Source organism: Vipera ursinii, assembly GCF_947247035.1.
Source record: "Vipera ursinii genome assembly, chromosome: 6".
Taxonomy (NCBI): domain Eukaryota; kingdom Metazoa; phylum Chordata; class Lepidosauria; order Squamata; family Viperidae; genus Vipera; species Vipera ursinii.
Genome location: NC_139515.1, coordinates 60,737,514 through 60,759,620, shown reverse-complemented (window position 1 = coordinate 60,759,620; position 22,107 = coordinate 60,737,514). Strand labels below are relative to the sequence as shown.

The window sequence follows — 22,107 nt, the reverse complement described above, 5'->3', positions numbered from 1 at the left end:
CTTTCTTAAACTGTACACTGATTTAGTGAATATAATATAGCTTTAAAGACTATCTATCCTATTTAAATGCTAATCATCTAGGAGAGGTTTTCTTCCCAGAAATCAGTATGTCAGTTTTATTCAAAAACCTATTACAGAGTACAAATTTCAGATAGAAAAAGAATCCTCAGAAATGATGAGCGTCACTCTCCCCAGGTAGGCCAGATAGGAAACAGATAAGATAATGTAATTGTACTTTATTGTAAGGCTATATTAACAGAATCTTGCAAGTCTGAAAGTACAAATCTCCCACAATTTTTTTTATAGCATGATATGTTAGAAAGGACCCTTTATTTCTCTGCCTGTTATGCAGCTGCCAGCATATTCTCTCTCTCTCTCTCTCTCTCTCTCTCTCTCTCTCTCTCTCTCTCTCTCTCTCTCTCTCTCTCTCTCTCTCTCTCTCATGCACACAGAGCACCCTTTCTCCTGCCTCTCAAGGTCATTCCCATGTACCATTACATTAGGAAATGAGATGACTTTATTTAGCTACATTACAAGATCAAATCAGAATTAAAAAATACTACCCCGTCAATATAGATACAAGTATATATACACCTACTTACATATTTAAAAGGGAGAAACTGCATTTGAAACATATGTGAATTGGTCTTTAAAGAAGAACACCTCAATCTTCTTATCATGAGTGGAATTTATCAAACAAAGGAGCAGATATATTAACTTTAATTGGCAGTGCATATACAATGGGCACTTTAAAAGGATGTATAAAACAAACTCAGCTTCTATATTTGAGCAGATACAAACTGTATAAAAACCTCATATGGAAAACTGGCATTTTGAGGATGATTTATCATATGCTGCCAACCCTGGTTTGAGCACTTCAACCCATTTGAAATTAATTAATGCTGGTGATGACCTATAAAGCCCTAAATGGTGAGGGTCCGGGATATTTGAGGGAACACCTGCTGCCAGCATCAAGTTCCCTTCGTCCAGTACGCTCCCACAGGGAGGGTCTCCTCAGGGTGCCGCCGGTTAAAGACTGCCGGCGGGTAACACCCAGGGGTAGGGCCTTCTCAGTGGGTGCGCCTGCCCTGTGGAACCAGCTGCCTGCGGAGCTTAGGACTGCCCCCAACCTCCGTTCATTCCGCCGGAGTGTAAACCGCCCTGAGTCCTTCGGGAAAGGGCGGTATATAAATCTAAATAATAATAATAATAATAATAATAATAATAATAATAATAATAATAATAATAATAATAATAATAATAATAGAATAAACTGCAGAAGATTGAGTTGACTGTCAACTTACAATTTTTTTCTTAGGATTCCAGGATTTAAAATATGGCACAGGGTGAGGTTATGCCTAGAATCACCTCTCCCTTAGGACAGCAATCTGCCCCAACAGATCAAATAAGGTGAGCAAGCTCCTAGCACCTGTTTTAAACATTACCATCATATGCAACCTGGGAAGTGTGATTTCTGTGGCAGGTCCTGCCCTATGGACCACCCTTCCCCTAGACCAGACATGTCAAACACAAGGCCCGGGGGCCGGATCCGGCCCGCGAAGTGGTTTCATGTGGCCCGCGAAGCCATCCTGGAAACAGTGAGGAAACGGCCCCCACTGCCTTAGCCCTGGCCCAGAGACCCTCCTTCTGCCAGAGACCCTCAGATCTGTCCCACTCCTGCCCAGGCCCCCATAGGCACCCTTGATGCAAACAATGAAGAGCTGGCCACGCCCACCCAGTAGGCCATATGCACTGTAGCCATGCCCACCCAGTAGGGCACGCCCACCCTGGCCATACCCACCCGGCCCCCTGAGGGCAACCACAATGCTGATGCGGCCCTCAATGAAATTGAGTTTGACACCCCTGCCCTAGACATTTAGCAGATCTCTACTCTCCTAGCCTTCTGCAAAGCATTAAGACCTGGCCTTTACTCCAAACACTGGGATAGAATGAATGAGCAGATATAATAATAACAATAACAACAATAATAATAATAATAATAATAATAATAATAATAATAATAATAATAATAATAATAATAACAATAACAATAATAAAGTTGGAAGGGACCTTGGAGGTCATCTAGTCCAACTCCCTGCTCAGGCAGGAAACCCTATACCATTTCACTCAAATGGCTGTCCAGTCTCTTCTTAAAAACTTCCAGTGTTGGAGCATTCACAGCTTCTGGAGGCAGGTATTTCCACTGGTCAATTATTCTGTCAGGAAGATTCTCCTTAGTTCTAGGTTGCTTCTCTCCTTGATTAGTTTCCATCCATTGCTTCTTCTCCTGCGTTCAGGCACTTTGGAAAATAGCTTGACTCCTTCTTCTTTGTGGTAGCCCCTGAGATATTGGAACACTGCTATCATGTCACCCCTAGTCCTTCTCTTCATTAAACTAGACATACCCAATTCCAGCAACCGTTCCTTATACGGTTTAGCCTCCAGTTCCCTAATCGTCTTTGTTGCTCTTCTCTGTACTCTTTCTAGAGTCTCAACATCTTTTTTACATTGTGATGACCAAAACTGGATGCAGTATTCCAAGTGTGGCCTTACCAAGGCATTATAAAGTGGTATTAATACTTCATGTGATCTTGATTCTATCCCTCTGTTAATGCAGCCTAGCACTGTGCTGACTTTTTTGGCAGCTGGAGCACACTACTGGCTCGTATTTCAGTGATTGTCCACTAGGACTCCAGGATCCCTCTCACAGTTACTACTATTGAGCAAGGTACCCCCTATACTATACCTGTACATTTGGTTTTTCTTGCCTAAATGTAGAACCCTACCTTTTCACCATTGAATTTCATTTTGTTAGATAGCGCCCAGTGTTCAAGTCTGTCCAGATCCTCCTGTATCTTAAGCCTGTCTTCTGGAGTGTTGCCAAAAGAAAAGTTTCTTTCTTGTTTGAAAGTTTTTAACCAACATTCAACATATGAATAATATTGAATCAGATTTTTTCTTCTGCACCTTTTAGTTAGACTTAACTCCTGCCAACTACATAGACAAGTATCTAGAGTTTTCTAGAAGCATTTCCAGAGGTGGCTTCTGTTGCCTTCTCCTGTGTGCTGATACAGAGTGGCTGCCCCATAGTCAAACAACTGGCAAGGTGCCTAAAACAGAACTAAATGAAAGTTTCCATAGTCCCAGTCCAACACCTTAGTTACTAGAGAAAATTGGCTCACTAAGTTGGGAATACTAAGTTTAATTTTACTTTGTAAATAATGTATGATTTAGTTACATTACAGACATATAGGAATATGTGAAAAATGCCTCCTTGGTATCATCTGACCTTTCTGAGTACAATATTCATAAGTGAACAGATGGTCACAGCCACCACAATCTATAGGATGAGAGTTCATTATGCACTTTTCATACTGATTGGGTTGCATCCAGAGTTTGATATAAGATGGGTAGCTATATAAATATTTTAAATAAATGAAATGAAGCATATACTCTTTCTTCAATTATTATGTGCATTCTCCAATGGATTGTGAGGGATGGGATAAGGCATTGTCAAGTCAGTTGAAAAATCTTCCACATACAACCTCTTCATCTTCATGAAGTAAGGTTGTGGACTTAAATGTATTTGTTTGTTTGTTTGAATAATTTATATGGCCTCCCATCTAGCAGGAGTGAATCTATGATATACAAAAATTAAAAACTCAAGAGCTGCAAGCCCAAGAAGAAGAATACATACCAATCAAAAAAATCACACCAAGAACAGAGTTTGTGTAACTTCTTGGTCCAGCCTTGGAAAAGAGGATTAAAAGTCTGGATATCCAGGGTAATGTTGTTCCACAAGGCAGGTCTGCCACCGAGAAGGCATAATTCTTAGGTCCACCAAGGTGACATTACTATGATTATTGTGTTGTTTTGCATGTATACTGAGTGCTTTTTGAACCAGAGACAAATTCTCCGGAGAGAGAATAAAAAGCCTTTTTGCCAACTTCCTACCTCGCTCTCCCTCCTCTTGGCTTGTCTCTCTGAAGAGAGAATAAAAAAGCTTTTTTGCCAACTTCCTATCTCGCTCTCCCTCCTTCTGGCTTGCCTCTCCAGAAAAGAGAAAATAAAATCTTAATTTCCCTAGTCAATTTCCTCTTCCCCTTTAAAAATCCCTCCCCAAGAGCCCTGCCCTGGCGCCAGCCATTGCCGGAGCTCCCAAATCTACAGAACTCCAGCAAAGCCTCCCAGCCAGTGATGATCTCAGCCAGCACCAATTCCCCCCAACTCCCCTCTCTGCTACAAAAGGAATGAAGGAACAAAGGTTCCACGAGGCAGCCCTGAAATCAGCAAGGAGCTGCCCCGCCACCTCTGCCCCACCCCCTGGGTGTGTGCACAGGAGACAGCCAGCGCTGGCGTCCTGGGTGAAGTCAGCCTGAAGGACAAGACAGCCAGCAGGCACACCGGACTCTGCTTGCGCGCGCACCCAGCAAGTAAGCCAGGGCTGCCCCGTGGATTTAAGACAGAGCGTGTTCTGGCTTTGATGGATGCAACCAGGTTGTAGATCAGTGTCCAGTTGGCCTGGGCCAGGCTGAGGTGTGGCAGGCCAGTCCTCTGCTGTTTCCAGAGCAGGTCCCTAGGCTGGACAGAACCACCTATTGGGCCGGATCCGTCCAGCAGGCCTTGTGTTTGACATGTCTGATCTACATGGAAGGAGGAAAGTAGTGGGATGCCATAAGGTTCAGTTTTAGGCCCAGTACACTTTAATATCTTCATAAACGATTTAGATGAGGAAATAGAAGGAAAACTCATCATATTTGCAGATGACCCCAAACTAAAAGAAATAGCCAAAACCCTGGAAGATAGGCTCAAAATCCAGATGGATCTCAATAGGCTTGAACACTGGGCCCTATCTAACAAAATGAAATTCAATGTAGAGAAGAGAAAGGTTTTACACTTAGGCAGGAAAAACCAAATGTACAGGTACAGACTAGGTGCAATACGGCTCACAGAAGTAATGCAAGAGTGATCTTGGAGTCCTAGTGGACAATCACTTAAATACGAGCCTACAATGTGCTGCAGCTGTCAAAAAAGCAACACAGTCCTAGGCTGTATTAACAGAGGGATAAAATCAAGTTCACGAGAAGTGATACTACTGCTTTATAATGCCTTGGTAAGACCACACTTGGAATACTGCATCCACTTTTGGTCGCCACAATATAAAAAAGATGCTGAGACTCTGGAAAGAATGCAGGAAAGAATGACAAAGTTGATTGGGGGGGCTGAAGGCTAAAACTTATGAAGAACGTTTGCAGGAATTGGGTATATGTAGTCTAGTGAAAAGAAGAACTAGGGTTGACATGATAGCAGTGTTCATATATTTGACAGGTTGCCACAAAGAGGAGGGAGTAAAGCTATTTTCCAAAACACCTGAAGGCAAGACCAGAAGCAATGGATGGAAACTGAACAAAGAGGGAAGCAACCTAGAATTAAGGAGAAACTTCCTGACAGTTAGAACAATCAACCAATGGAACAATTTGCCTTCAGAAATTGTGGTTGCTCCAACATTAGAGGCTTTTAAGAAGGGACTGGACAATCATTTGTCAAAAATGGTATTAGGTCTCTTGCATGAGCAGGGGGTTGGACTAGAAAGCATCCAACAACTCTTTTATTCTGTTATTCTGTTAAATGGCAAATCATCTCAAAGTAGTCTGATGCATTTCCAGTCTTTTAGCTGTTTCCCTTATGCAATTCTTTCCAAGGATAGCTAACTTTAAAACAGCTAAAACAGTTTTGGACTAATATTTTTTTTTCTTGTCTGCTTTAAATGTTTACTATCATTTAAGTATACATTTTCAAGGAATAAGCAAATTCATTGATATTATTCAATTTGTCTTGAACATATCACCTTTTTTCTATTTTATTTAGTTTTATTCATTTATAACATAAAATGTAAAAATACAAAAGCAAATAGTAGGGGACAACAATAGAAAAAGGAAAAACAAAAAAGGGGGGAAAAGGGGGGGAAACAAAAGGCATTGACTTCCAACTCTCTCTTGTTGCAGTAAAATCAGACATTAAAATCAAATCTCAACTTTTTACATTTTTATAGTAGTATGTACTAGCCATTTCTGTATCGGAAAATCAGTCTAATTGGTAAAACTCAAAATCAGGATATCATTTTTTATCCACCTCAAGGACAAACCAGAAGCGGTTTCCAAGTAGAAACAAAAGTAATTATGTTCTTTTCTTTTATCAGCACAGTCAATTTGGCCATCTCTGCTAATTCCATCAGCTTTTGTAACCTTTTTTTTAACAAACAGCAAGTCACTTATGATTTGTGCTTCCTGCTTCTTGCAATCCCTAAATCCTTTATTTGTATACACCTAATGGACAGAATCTTGCCAAATTAAAGTTATAACCTTCTAATCTAGCAGTTATGTCTTGACAGATTCTAAAGTGTAGCTATGCTGAATGTCTTCCTGTCTCCCCCTCTCCCTCCAGCTCAGAACTGCAGTCTTCTCTCTAATGGCTCTGCACTGTCGAAACTCCCCTCCTCTGCTTCTCCAGATGCACATTCCACCTCCAGAACAAGTGGGAATACCTAACTCATTCTGCCTGATCTCAAAAAAGCCAGCCTAGATTAGACCTGGTTCATCATTGATTGATTTATTTGCAACCTTATAAGCTGCTCCAATTGAACCTGACTCTGAGTAGCACCTTCTTTCAACTAAGATATTCCTGGCCTACAGATAAAAGTTTTCACAAGTTGAAACAAAGTTTGGAAAGTTTGTATAGAGCAAACCAGTGACTCTCTTTAAATAAATGAATATTAGTTGACACGTTTTTGTTGGAACAAGAAATCACATAAAAAAAAGATAGGTCATGGCTTGATTGGTTCTCCACAAACATTTTTTTTTTTTAGAAAGCGAGCAAAAAGATAACTTTGTATGAAATTTTGTACTATTCTTGTAAAAAGAAACATAGTTATTCAGTGAGATGGTTTTGGCCTATATTTACAACTTTTCATAGAAGAAGATAAATAAATGTATCCCACCACTCAGAACTATCTTTCTACTGAACATGCAATTACTATTTCTCACAGTAATTGTACTCAGAATAGTACAATAGTTTTTAGTGCAGAAGCTGCTTTTCCCTAAAAGCATGTAGAGAAGTTTCTTTGTCATAGTAGTAATGTTCCCTGCAAAATGCTACATGGAACTTTATACAAAAGCATAAGTAATATATAAAATACCTCCCCAATAAAAATGGCTAACATAACTTCCTTTTGAGACATAAGAAAACCTCACTAACATTAAAGAGTCTAATGAGGTAACAATGTGTTGTTCTTGTTAAGTTTTGCTATTGAAGATTTTGGCCTGTAATGTGTATTAGTATGCTGTTTTAAACGATTCTGTGGGTTTAAGTGAGTGTTTTCCCAGGCTGAAAAGACAAAATTTTATATATAGGTATATAAATTTACTATATAGGTATTACTGTTAAATTTACAGGTCTACATTCAGAACTAGCTTTGTACACGGAAATGAATATAGCAGCCTGGATATTTTCTAGTCCTCATTAGAGAGGCTGGATCTCAAAGGTCTGTAGAAAACTTCATAAGTTTACCATTTTTTATCATTACTTTTCTAATTTATTTTAACATTTTCCTTATGCTACATAATACTGTCTCTTTCTAGAAAAGAACTATACTGGTATTACATAGTTTCTCTCTAAAATGTGTACTAAATTGTGTTCAGAGATAAACCATTAGAAACTCTTGCATTAGGCAAAATGTGCAAAGGCACATTTGCAAATGTGGGACTAGGCAAAGCCCAGCTGAAAATTCAATTCTAAATATAAATTGACTTAATTTTTAGTAGATCTGGTCCTGAAATAACTCAATATTAATTTAGACTACAAATTTGTATGTGATTATCATTTTGACAAGATAGCTACTGAAAAATATGCCATAAAGCCCATTACTTTTCAATTGTATGTTGGTTGAATGTTTGCTATTGTATTCATAGCAGTGAAGAGATGAACATTTGGTTCCTAGTTCATATTCAGAATGATGAATTTATGCTCTATTTCACATTAATTTCTGTATATCTATTTCCATCACGTACATATTTTTATGGGCAGTTCAGATCTATGGTCAAATTTCCTTTATCTCCTAGAACATAAGATTTGATGTGTAAATAAAATTATCTCTTTTGAATTCATCCTCTCAACAGTTTATTTCCCTATTAATAACTTCACACAGCTGAAGTACTACCTTGGTTTTTGTTGTTGTTTCTATGGCAACCATTTCTGAAAGCACAGAATGTGCCAAGCAAAGCTAATGTTCATCAGAACATTTTCATGCATTAAATTCCATTTGTTATTTGTGTATGCTGTAAATAAACAGTCTATTGCTAGCCTTCGGATGAGTACAAGAAGAATCCTGAGTGACTGTAGAACCTCAATGCCAAATATATAACGTTAAAAGCATTTTTATCTAACATAGTTTGAATCTACCATATCTTTCCGTGTAGTTATGTGTGAAGCTGGGATCAGGGAAAAACAGATGCAAGATGCAACCATGGAATTCACTTGCTAGTCCTCTCAACAAAACCTATCTCACTCAGTTGCAGCTGAGAGAATAAACTGAGGAATGATTTCATGAAAGCTTCTCAGGGGAAAAAAAATGGGAGATACATGTAATGCATGTAAATACATGTAAATAATAAATCATTTACTCCCAATTGTCTTGTTTACTACTGAATATGTGATTTAGTACAAACTCAGTTTATTTTCTACATACCTGTATTCCAGGAGTTATTAGCAGGTGCCTTTATACCCTTTGCCAATTCCTCTTTACAGACGGTAGCTGGAAATGTTGATTCCACAGCCACAGGACAGGATTCATCCTCGCTAAAAGTGATCAAGTCCTTATAAAAAAGAAAACTGGCCATTAGTCTAGGAAGAGTTTGGAAGAATGTACAAAGGAGAAAATATTTTGCGGCATTTAACCAAATGGACAGGAAATTAAAAACTGTACTACTGTATATATGAATCAATATTAAGGTTTCATGCAGAGATCTATTTTGGCTTTCCCATATGATACCTTCTTTCAGATATAAATATTCCTATCAATGATATTGTTGGCAACCAGCCCAAAAACTTTGAACAGAACTAAAGCTACAGCAGAGAAAGGGGAGTTGGGGGAATGGGATGTTACAGATTCTGCATTTCTAACTTTTTTAACACAAACTGCAGTAGGGAAACCAAATGATACATTTGCAACAAGGAGAAGCCATGCTAAACAAGTTATCTTTGTTCTTTGCCCCTGAGCAAAGTTAGAATAGAAGCCAAAAAACTACAATCTCAGACTTCACCCCTCTTCCTCTTTCCCTCTGCCTTCCAGGCCAGAGTTAAGCAGAGAGAGAGAGAAAAAGTTTTAAAATGATCAACCCAAACCTCTCTTCAGGTTCTCATGGGAACAACAACAAAATCTGAAATTTACTGTTTCTTCCACAGCCTGGAGTGGGGTGGGTAACTCACTCACTCACACACACACAGACACACACACACACACACACAAATACACACACTCCCCCAACCTCCAGGGGGGGTTCCTTAACAGTCACACAGTTTTCATGATTCCCAGTTTCTTCCAGCAATCTCACATTGCAGGCAACTAAATTCCTGCCTTTCAGGCATTTCACACACACACACACACACACAAACACACACACACTTGCACATCAGCATACTTACACATTCACTTCCATTCAAACTGCTTGCATACAGTTTCACATATAGATATTTCATTTTCATGCTTTTTCCAGGCAAACCATTTATTTTTAAATAATGCCTTTTTGACCTTTTTCCAAGTCTTAGAAATAACACAAAACAACACACACACACAAACATATATACACAGATACCATTAAGACAACATTTCCAGGCCTGTTGCTTATCCTTCAAGAAGTGAGAAAAATCAAGATGTGATTCCAGTCAAAATGTGACATTAGGCCCTGAACCATCTCTTATTTTTCTCACCATTCCAAGCCCAAACTTAATTTTCTGGATTGGCAAATATTTAAACTCATTGATTTGGATTTTGACGCCAAAGCACCCTCCCTTTTAATCTTTCTCCAAAAAGGGAGGGGAACATTTATGGTTGTTTCCAATTTTCCCCAGCAAATTCAAAGGGGAAAACTAGAGAGCAGCCTCCTCTCTTCATGTCCAAGGACAGTAGATGGCGGCATTGTCTAACAGAATAAATGTCTGTTCCAAGAGCCAGATTAGAGGGGGGTGACTTATTCTTTGAATTTTTATTTTCTTTCTTTTCTTCTGTGGATAGATTTGTTTAAAAGATTAGCTAGCCAAAATTTTCGCAACATTGCTTTGTTGAAGATTATTTTTATTGCCACAATTTCAGTGCTTTCCAATGGGCTAGCACATAGCCTACTGGAAGCATGGCTTTTCTTCTTCCTTTGCCTTGCCTGTTTCCCCATTGTTTAACCTGTTTTCTCTGTCTTGTCCTTAAAGCGTTTCTTATCAAGGTCTTCTTATCAAGATCGAGGGTAGCTAGGCCCCCCTTTTTCTCTGACAGGCCTTGCTTGATAACAGCCTGAAACTCAACAAGCACTCTCCTTGTCACTTCAGAAAAGACCTCTAACAGGAATTTCTCCGTCTCATTCTTTCATGCATGCAAACACCACTCCCCACTTCCCCCTAATTCCAGAATGTTTGTTTCTATTTACCAAGTTTCTCCTGTGTTCTCGTCTCTTCCTACCTTCACTGGGATGAGAAGGAAGTCTCCTTAAACATTCAGGGTTCAGACAAACTCAGGTCTCCTGTCTGGACAACTTAAAAGTCACCAAACACAAAGGAACTGGGAGCGCTCTTGACTTTATCTTTTGGCCACACCAGTTTTTTTGCATGCCATGCCTGAAGGTTGTGAGTTACAATGGAACTCATTCACAGGGAGTTTTAATGAAAAAACAACAACCTTGAAGAAAAAACTTACAAGTCCCTGTTCAGTTCACCAGAAATGTAAGGTCCCATTGAGATACCATATCAATCTAATCAGATAACCCAAGTGGAGACTTCTTGATCAAGCAGCACTTTATTTGATCAAATTAAGCAGCTCGGTGGCCAACAATCTGGAACGCTGGCAGAGTTACGTCCAGAAGTGCCATGCATTAGAAACTTGGTAGCATTGCTTTATAAACTTTGTTAGCCAATGAAAACCAGACAACATAGCCAATACATCATAAAGAAGACATCAATCATTCTGTACACTCCCTTATTCCCTCCTTCAGTATATCCCATCCTTGTACATGTTTCCCAAGCTTGCATGAAATTTCTCTGTTGCAAAAACTGATTACAAAAAGCAAAAAAGCAACAGTTAGACTAAACAATTTCTCTTTGTTCCAGTACCCTTCAATTTATTGGAAAAATAGGTCCACAGATGTGAAATACAGGTTTGTAACACATTTTATTTATTGATAAATAACCTTCAGGCAACCTAATCCTAATTCTAACCCTAAACTTTTAGGCAAAAAGTGACTTCCAAATGAAAAATAATTTGAAGCAAATAAGTTTCCAACATCATTTGTTTATTTCAGAAATACAACAGCCTCTCCTCTGAAATTTGGATGCCCTAACCCTGTGGGAATCCATAACTATTCACTTAAATTGAATTCCCAGATACATTTTCTAAATAAATATATTTTAGAGTAACTAAACTGCAAATTTCCTGCTTGAGAATGCTTCTAAATAAAATGTTTAATTTTACCAAACTCCGATTTAATTTAAAAAATTAAGCCTTGGCTATTTACAAACCCTAGTTTCTTATCCATTGATAGGTGTTTATTTAAAATGTTTAGACTATTTTTACCTTGACTTCATTTTAAAATTCCTATTTAAATACTGCACTGAACTTTAGAGAAAAAAAATTCTAATTATTTCATATCTAGATATCACAGCAAGCTGCTAGATCATCTCAGTTTCCCAAATCATTTCATAGACTGTTGACAAGTAGTCATTTTAGCATCTATATAAAGCTTGATTTTTATGTCTTTGCTGCTCCTTCTCTCAAGAGTACAGCTGACAGAATAAATCTTATATTAGTTTCCTGAAGCAATTGTAATTACTTGAAGCATTCGGGCAAAAGTTGATTAGAATTAGATCAGACTAGTTTCATTCCTATGAGCTGAAACTAAAGGTAGCCAATCTTTGCAGCCTCAAATCCTCAGACTGCTCTCATGTGATCCAGATCTGATCTACTATAGACCACCAGAATTTTATGAGACTCTAGTATGACACTATAATATGTCATAATGATTGCAAACTACCATGCATTTAATAGAGTATTATTTGTATACTGGGAGCTTTTCAAACCCTTTTCCAGTGACCTTCTAGAGTAAGCACTCAATGAGAGATAAAGAATTGCCACATGAAGAAAAATCAATATATATTAAAGAAATACCAATGCTTCCTCCTTAAGTAGACAAGGTTAGGGTTTGTGTGTGTGTGTGTGTGTGTGTACACACACACACACACACACACATTTAGGGTATGGCTGACTGATGAAAACAAATAAGTTTGAAATGCATATCAGTCTCCCTTTAATTCTTTGTTAGCAATCTAAAAGAAAAATGTACATAAATATGAGCTGTCACTGTTGTGACTACTGCCTGTCGATGGCCTTCGTTTAGGCTGAAACAGGAAATAAAGATTTGTCCCATGTTTGGGGCCTAGCAAGGTAATCTAAACAGTTAACAAGCATTTAACACATATCTCCCTTGCTTCGCAGCTAACAAAGAAAGATAGAGCTTGTGGCCTAGAGGTAAAAACAACTGCCTAATGTGCAATCAGCCCAGGTTCGAATCTCAGAAGGGTATGGCTCACTGATGAAAACAAATAAGTTTGAAATGCATATCAGTCTCCCTTTAATTCTTTGTTAGCAATCTTAAAAAAAAATTACATAAATATGAGCTGTCACTGTTGTGACTACTGCCTGTCGATGGCCTTCGGTTAGGCTGAAACAGGAAATAAAGATTTGTCCCATGTTTGGGGCCTAGCAAGGTAATCTAAGCAGTTAACAAGCATTTAATATATATATATATATATATATATATATATATATATATATATATATATAGAGAGAGAGAGAGAGAGAGAGAGAGAGAGAGAGAGAGAGAGAGAGAGAGAGAGAATTTGTCAAGGCTTTTTGAATGCACCTTGCTAATTAACTCTTTCTTTCCTGCTTTGGCCTGACTCAAAGCTTATCCACAGGATATAGTCAGCTTATGACAGCTCATTATTTGTGTAAATTATTCAAATTGCTAATAAAGAATTTGGGAGGCTGAGATGATCATTTCGAACTTATTATGTTCTCATCAGTCAGTCATATATATATCATAGAATGCTCAGAACGGAGTTCCAGCACCTTTTTTTTTAATGGATTTTTTCAACTTTTGCACAAGCTGTGCTACTCTCTCTATTGGCTTTCGAAAGCCAATAGGAATTGCTGCTGATCATTCCAAAAGACCCGGCCGGCAAACATTGCACATGCAAGTTGCTGCCCAACTACACCATCTCTTAGTTGTAACTAAGAGAGGACCAGGAATGGGAGGTGGGGAGCAGCACTTAACTCTGCCCTGCCGAAACAGTGGAGTCCATGTGCATTCGTGCCTTGTGCTGCACCCATGCACTGCAGCATGGAGAGCCTGACACCGAAGCATGGAAAACATGTGCGCACCTGCCTCGTGCTTACCTTGTGTCAGCCAGACTGACCACAAGTCAGAAGGAGAAAACGCAGTGGCAAAGAAACCCCCTCCTCAAATAACTTGCATTTGTCAAGTCCACTCTGCCCTCTGTAAGACCCTTGGCCCAATGGGGAGGTGAGGCCTGGCAGACACGATTTCCATCTCCACCTCTTTTTAATGGTAGTCCTGAAGATACCTGGAGGAGATGGGACTGGCAACGCCATGGTGCTGTGGGAGCCGCAGGGCCTGCTCTACATGACAGGGTTGCGTGGGGTGGGTGGTGGGGCAGAGGCACCGCTGGCGGGGCGGCTGCAGGCACTGGGTGTGGAGGTGGCACACATGGGGCATGGCGGGTGGCTGACCTTCCATGGGCTGGGCCAGCTGGTGGCCTACCCAGTGCTGGACCTGCACCACCTTTGCCTCGCCCTGTGCACCTACGGGGCCGCCCTGGAGTGCCTGGCCTTCAATGCCTGCTGCCGCCTCAGCCTGCCCGCTGCCCACGCCCTCCCGCCGCCCCGCACCTGCATCTGGCTCAGTGACTGCAAGCTCTGCACCATCAGTGTGCATTTCGGGAGACACATCACCTCACACGGATTGGTCCTGAACCTCTGCACTGACTTAACCTGGTTTGACCACATCATCCCATGTGGCCTGGAGGGGCTGGGGGTCACCTCCCTCAGCCAGGAACTGTGTCTCATGGCTACTATTTTAGTGGTTATCCGGATTCTTGCAGATTTTGGACGTCTATCTGAAGTGGTAATCTTAAGCATTTTTTCATAAATTACTTAAGGATATGCAACTATATTTTCTCATATTTGTCTAATACTACTTTTGGATCTACTTTTTTCAATCCATTTTCTTTCTGTCATTAATTCCCCAAGAATAAGAAATGTAAATTGTAAGCTCCTCATAGCACAGTTCTATATCATTGTTAAAATACACTGGGCAATTATGGACATATTCATTCATATTCATAAATAGATTGAATTGTAACACTTTCCCCCTCACCTAAGCCTGTTCTCTTGTGTGTATAATTTGAACATAGCCAGGCCATTTTTATCAGCAGTTGTAAAGAAATAGAAACAAAATATTTAACTTATGTATTAATTACAATTTCTTTGCAATTCATTATCTTGTCAATAACATGACTCCATCAATTAAGCACATATATGTTGAAGGCAGCATATGCACTTGTATTAGACATCTATTATCTCCCACTGCTAGTTCTTCCAAAAGGAACTCAATATATGTCATACTATAAATGCAAAAGTTGTCTGCTCCTCTATGAAAGCCCAACACATCATTTTCCAAGTAGACAAAAAAATAATATTCCATCTTTACTATACCCACCTGCAGTATATAAACATGGGGGAGCTATCCCACAATTCTTCACCCCTATGACAGCCTACTATTCTGTCTTCATGACAAATTTGAAAAAACAGAACTTAATGTTCTAAGTTCATCATGTACTAAGTCTGATGAAAATAACTACTTTGGCAGGGATGAATTAATAGTATGCATTTTTTTAATTCCATTTATATCCCGCCCTTCTCCGAAGACTCAGGGCGGCTTACAAGTTTAGCAGTAGCCTTCATTCTATGTATATGCCTGCTTATTAGGGCTTTCACACACACCCCAGCGGCATTATTACAAAGTCAGCTTAATTGCCCCCAACAATCTGGGTCCTCATTTTACCTACCTCGGAAGGATGGAAGGCTGAGTCAACCTTGAGCCTGGTGGGATGCGAACCTGCACTAATTGCAGGCAGCTGGTGTTACTTAAGGAGGCATTAGCCCACTGCTCCATCAAGGCTCTTAGTATTTTGGGTTATAGAAGCATCTCATTCACTTGAACCAACATGATCATATCTTTAAAATGGTATGTACAAGCCATCAATAATGTGGTTGCTAATATAGGTAGGTCTGGCTTATGAGTTGTTTGTATTTAAGGAGATGCTCACAACAAATTCTAGTTCATTTGGTGAATGCCTGAAAGATGCATTACTTCATCTAAGCGAAAAACAGATGAAAAAACTAAAGGCAATTATGAATTAAACTTGGATCAAATCTCAAAGATTTGCCAGACGAGAATTGGACAAAACTTTGGAATTTATTATGAACATTTGCCTTAAATACAATAAATTAAATTTATGTTAAGAATTGAATATATATTTTTAATTATATAAATAAATATATAAATAAAATTATATAAATAAAAGATTAACAGGATGAGAGTTCCAGCACCTTTTTTTAAAGAAAAAAGCACTATATATAGTGATACATTTCTTCTACATCTAATCTTGTTTTACTTCTTTATATGTAAAGGATTTCTTACTTATATACCATTTTGACATGTATGTGAAAAATACCTGAAATGAATTGATTTGCTCTTGTAGCCAAAAATGCTATTTATTGACAATCATTTATAAAAGTGCCACATTTAATATTACCTATGTTTCATTAAAAAAAACTCATATCCTCAAATGTTGCACAACTGAGATATTTAAAAATACTTTCTATTCTCTGTAAGAAAAATAAAAAATTACAAAAGTTGGTATGAAGACCATAGTGTAAACTGTTTAGCAAACTGTTTCAAACAGTGCTTGAAACAGTTTTCTGAAGTAGAAAAACAACAGGTGTTAAAAGCAGTACTCAAGTCTGGTACAGAAAACACTTTAACCACACATATAGCTATGGGGAAACTGAATTCAGCTCTTTTAAAACCACAGCTTTTGAAGCAATTCTAGAGGCATAAATAAAGAGAAGGCGGAAGAAATGGCCACCTTGGGACCTGCAACATAGGAGGCCTGCTACAAAGCACCTCCCTTGCCATCTGCCCTACACATTCAACAAACCTGATTGCACAGGTAGGAACAGAGATCTGGGCCATGAACATATACATGGTTACTCTGTAACAGCAAAGAGAATCTCCTATATTTTTTGCAGCCATCATGCAGATTTTTGCAACTCAGGCATGGTAGTCTAAGTGTTGGCCCTCAGTAGGAATTTGTAAGAAAAATATGGAAGGAAGCAGGGGAAAGAGAGGGGGGGGAGAGGGAAGGAAGAAGTTGCTGCCACTGCTGTTCTATATGCTCCCGTTTTGCTCCCAAAGCAGTCGTTTCTTCAATAGCCGTACCATCCACTGGAAGCAGAGCCCTCAGAGGCATATCCTATCAGGAAAAACTCTTTAACTCTTTGCTGCCATCTAGTAATGACCTATATTTTAGTGCATTCTTTGAGGGAGATCTTTCTGAGAAGAGAAACTGTGAGCGTTGTATGCACAGATAGTTGTACTTTGAATGGGAGAGTGAGAGGAAGCTTTCCCTTCCCAGAGCTATTAGTATAGGAGGAAGGGGTAGAGACTCCTGGTGACTGAGGCAGTGAAAGGACACCTTGATGGGCCTAATCTTCTGCTGCCGCAGCATGAAAAAAGTGGCCAAGTAATCCCCCTCTTCCCCCTTTCTCTTACCTTAAAAGCCACAACCTCAATTAGGGAAGGAGGGGTTGGTGATACAGCAGAGTGGATCTGAGGGAATACATCAAACCAAGTGTCAAGTCAATCCAAAAGAAACAAAAGCAAACTGCGGTCCCTCTGAAAAGACATGAAATAACTGTAATAGGGAGTATTAATGAGCCTGATATCTGTTGGAAGATATTCTGGTAAACATGGTCTTACTAGGAAATTCCCAGTTTGTTTGGTGACACTGTCTACAGAAAAAATAGGAAAGCACCAAAAGATAATCTATTCTTGACTTGATACTGCTTATGTAAATGGAAACAGCAACAACAAGGAAAGGGGCCATGTAAAGCTCAGACTCTTGGTTTTCAAAAAGTAAAACTGAGCGTAAGCAAATATGCAAGTTAGATTCCAGAAATTGGATTTTAATGAACCCATAGCAGTGATAATTGACAAGCCAGGACAGAAGAAGCTAATAGGAAAGCCCAAGGCAAACAGGGATTCCTTAAAGGAGACACTAAAAGCTCAAAGGCAAACCTCAGTGAGGATAACAGAAGCAGAAGCTAACACATTTGAACAAAAAGTTTTGAAAATAGAAAAGGACACACTGATTTAAGACTTGGAAGTGAAATTAGAAATGTCAATATTCTATTTCCAAGTTACAGTTTAAATGCTATCTGATAAAGAAGCACATGGGCCAATAAAAGACTAGCATTTGGGAAAGATTGGTGTTCAAAGTTAGGATGAACTGACTGTCTCAGAGCTGAAAACATACAGGTGAAACTCGAAAAATTAGAATATCGTGCAAAAGTTCATTTATTTCAGTAATGCAACTTAAAAGGGAAAACTAATATATGAGATAGACTCATTACATGCAAAGCAAGATAGTTCAAGCTGTGATTTGTCATAATTGTGATGATTATGGCTTACAGCTCATGAAAACCCCAAATCCACAATCTCAATAAATTAGAATATTGTGAAAAGTTGCAATATTCTAGGCTCAAAGTGTCCCACTCTAATCAGCTAATTAAGCCATAACACCTGCAAAGGGTTCCTGAGCTTTTAAATGGTCTCTCAGTCTGGTTCAGTAGGAATCAAAATCATGGGGAAGACTGCTGACCTGACAGTTGTGCAGAAAACCATCACTGATACCCTCCATAAGGAGAGAAAGCCTCAAGAGGTAATTGCAAAAGAAGTTGGGTGTTCCCAAAGTGCTGTATCAAAGCACATTAATAGAAAGTTCTGTGGAAGGGAAAAGTGTGGAAGAAAAAGGTGCACAAGCAGCAGGGATGACCACAGCCTGGAGAGGATTGTCAGGAAAAGGCGATTCAAAAGTGTTGGGGACTTTCACAAGGAGTGGACTGAGGCCGGAGTCAGTGCATCAAGAGCCACCACACACAGACGGATCCTGGACATGGGCTTCAAATGTCGTATTCCTCTTGTCAAGCCACTCCTGAACAACAAACAATGTCAGAAGTGTCTTACCTGGGCTAAAGAAAAACAGACCTGGTCTGTTGCTCAGTGGTCCAAAGTCCTCTTTTCTGATGAGAGTAACTTTTGCATCTCATTTGGAAACCAAGGACCTAGAGTCTGGAGGAAGAATGGAGAGGCACACACTGCAAGATGCTTGAAGTTCAGTGTGAAGTTTCCACAGTCTGTGTTGATTTGGGGAGCCATGTCATCTGCTGGTGTTGGTCCACTGTGCTTCATTAAGTCCAGGGTCAACGCAGCCATCTACCAGGAGATTTTGGAACACTTCATGCTTCTTTCCGCAGATGAACTTTATGGGGATGCTGACTTCATTTTCCAGCAGGACTTGGCACCTGCCCACACTGCCAAAAGCACCAAAACCTGGTTCAATGACCGTGGGATTACTGTGCTTGATTGGTCAGCAAACTTGCCTGACCTGAACCACATAGAGAATCTATGGGGCATTGGCAAGAGAAAGATGAGAGACATGAGACCAAACAATGCAGAAGAGCTGAAGGACGCTATTGAAGCATCCTGGTCTTCCATAACACCTCAGCAGTGCCCCAGGCTGATAGCTTCCATGCCACGCCACATTGAGGCAGTAATTGCTGCAAAAGGGGCCCAAACCAAGTACTGAGTACATATGCATGCTTATAGTTTTCAGAGGTCCGATATTGTTCTATGTACACTCCTTGTTTTATTGATTGCATGTAATATTCTAATTTTCTGAGATTGTGGATTTGGGGTTTTCATGAGCTGTACACCATAATCATCACAATTATGACAAATCACGGCTTGAACTATCTTGCTTTGCATGTAATGAGTCTATCTCATATATTAGTTTCCCCTTTTAAGTTGCATTACTGAAATAAATGAACTTTTGCACGATATTCTAATTTTTTGAGTTTCACCTATAGCTATGAATAATAACAGCCTACCTAGAAAACAGCCTGCTTGGAGAAAAAGTACTTCTGGGCACCTTAGAATTGCCATTTCATTGAAATATACATGCCTGTTGCTTTAAACCTTATTTCCAAATATATAAATTTACTATTGTAAAATCACTGTAAGCCTCCCATGTGATCTACTCCAAATGAAACATAGGTTTGGGTAGTATTGCCCTAAAAATTCTTATTACTCATGGAAGTGAAGTATTTGCAACATTGGGAGATATATTGTTTTACCACCAGAGGCCAAGTAGCTATTTTATGAGTTGCTGTGGAAATTATCATGACTTAAAAAAGACATATACAAATCTTCCGGTCTACTCTCCTCAGATGGAACAGAGTATATCTCTTCTTTTAAACTTGTATTGCTTCTCTATTCAAAACATTTCAGAGTTTTTAGTTCAAAATATCATATAATGATTTGTTCCCCTCAGTAATATTCCATTTGCTGGTGGTGGTAGGCCCTCCTTTGCTTGAATTTTTTTAAACAGAAGTTGGATAGACATTTCTTAGGAATGCTATAGAAGTGAATTATTGCACTGGGCAGGTGCTTGAAGAGCTTACAAAGTCTTTTCCAACCCTTTTGCATACTGTGATTCTGTGACAGAGACTGGATAGATGTACAGAGATAACCAGGAACTGCAGAGATGGTATCAGAAATGCTAATGCTCGCAGTGATAAGAGGTTTTGATGAATGCTAAGAACATTCTGATATGTTCGACTTAAATGGAAGAGAAATGAATTATTAGCTGCTCAGTGAAGATGGCAAAACGTTAAAAGACAATGGAAGTTGGAAAGTTTATCTCTTATTTTGGCTCAATCTTTTTCATCAATAGGGTGTGTGTTCCATATGTAATCATGAAAACACACAAAGGGGTAAGACTAAAACTTGTGATATTATAATTAATGAATTATAATGAATTTCCAACAGACATTTGTGCTCTGAATCTAATTTCAGATACTGAGTCAGCTACATATCTAGAGAAGATGTATCAAAAACAGATTTCTTACATTCCCACTGTAACACTGGGCTGAGCAGAAACTGGGTAGGTCATCACTGGTTACTTCTGCCTTGTCCTGCAAGAGTTCAAACTGCTTTTGAAATGATTACAGGGTAAAAGATGTGGTGATGTGAAAATGTTTTTAGATTTTTTTTCAAAAAAAACCACACACACACACCTGAATTAAAAAAGAGGGAATATATCTGATATTCCAAAGCACATGGCAGTAAATTAGAAAAGCAATTTCCATCTCATTGTTTATGTATCATGATAGTAAAACAAAGCCAGCCTAAAACTTTAATAATTACTTAATGAAATAGTTTGCATATAGATAAGTAATAGAATAGACATTTAGAAGGATAAAGAATAACAATCTTGCCTAAACTCTCATTATATCATTTCCTAATTTTCTCATTGCAGTTTCTATTGTGCTTTGAATTTTTTCCAGAAAAAGAAAGGATCAGTACAGCATAGAAAAATATCAAAGAAAAGAAGAAAGGATAGATGCACTATGACTATACTTGAGGACACATTTATAAAAAAAAATCCTTGGAACAAATATTTTAGTTGCTATAGCATAATAAGCAGATATTTATGAAGGACATGACTGGAATGATATGGACATACAGACATCTGAGCCAATTTCATTAAGATGCTGATGAAAGTTTTTCTGCTTACATCCAGTTACAGTACCTTGGAGCATTCATCCTTTTCAACCTGAGGTTCTAAGTGTATCCTTATTAAAGTAATAATGATCAGTATAACTGTAAGGTTAATGACATTCATTTTTGTTTACTGCAGATCTGGTTGTAATTATTCATGCCTTTGCCATCTGCATATTAGACTAACTGCATTATGCAAAATAATCCCTGATAGGCCTTAGAATCAGAAGAAGGAGTTAAGACAGGCAGACAAAGGAAGCCTGAAAGAAATCAGATGGACTCTCACCAATTCTCCTTTTTTGATTCATCGCTCACTACTGAGTCTGGCCCCTCTACAACTATTACATAGACAAGAGTTTTCCCCTCAGCAAATCTCAGGACTTTTTGACATAAAAAGATCACAAAAGTTTAGAGGAGTCTTCTGCAACTAGGTGCCAGTCAGATGTCTCCGACTACCATAGTGTCTGCCCAGCAATTTCTGCATGAGTAATTATGAGATTTTCTGGAGTCACCCCAAATTATTGCATCAAAATGATCAATTTACTTCAGTGATGGCTGGATGTTGTTATGAAGAAGCTGTAAGATCCTTATGCACAAGTGACCTTACAGAAACCACTACAGCAGCGGTTAATCTGAAGATTAGCCAATTCCCAAATAGTTTTTGATAGCCTGTGCAACTTTTAAAAAATTTGAGCACTCAAGCGGAAAACTATTAAACTTTTATAGAGTGTCTTCACCTACAATAAGTAAGCCTATATACAGTACTGGATCACCAAGAAAGACACAAGTAGCTCACACATTGGCAGTTAAATCCCTAATTATAGGAACAAGAAATGAATGCACTATCTCAAGTATTATGACACAGTAC

At 38.9% G+C, this 22,107-nt stretch overlaps 1 protein-coding gene across 1 annotated transcript in view; it reads right to left on the bottom strand.

Annotated features, from left to right (window-relative positions):
• The window catches only part of ENTHD1 (ENTH domain containing 1), a gene marked incomplete at its 5' end in the record, with an annotated part of 48,441 nt that overhangs the window by 5,685 nt on the left and 20,649 nt on the right, over positions 1-22,107 (bottom strand). Inside the window, one exon of the mRNA XM_083365188.1 lies at positions 8,744-8,870. Coding sequence (XP_083221314.1) covers positions 8,744-8,870 — 127 coding nt within the window. The remainder of the gene's footprint in view (positions 1-8,743; positions 8,871-22,107) is intronic.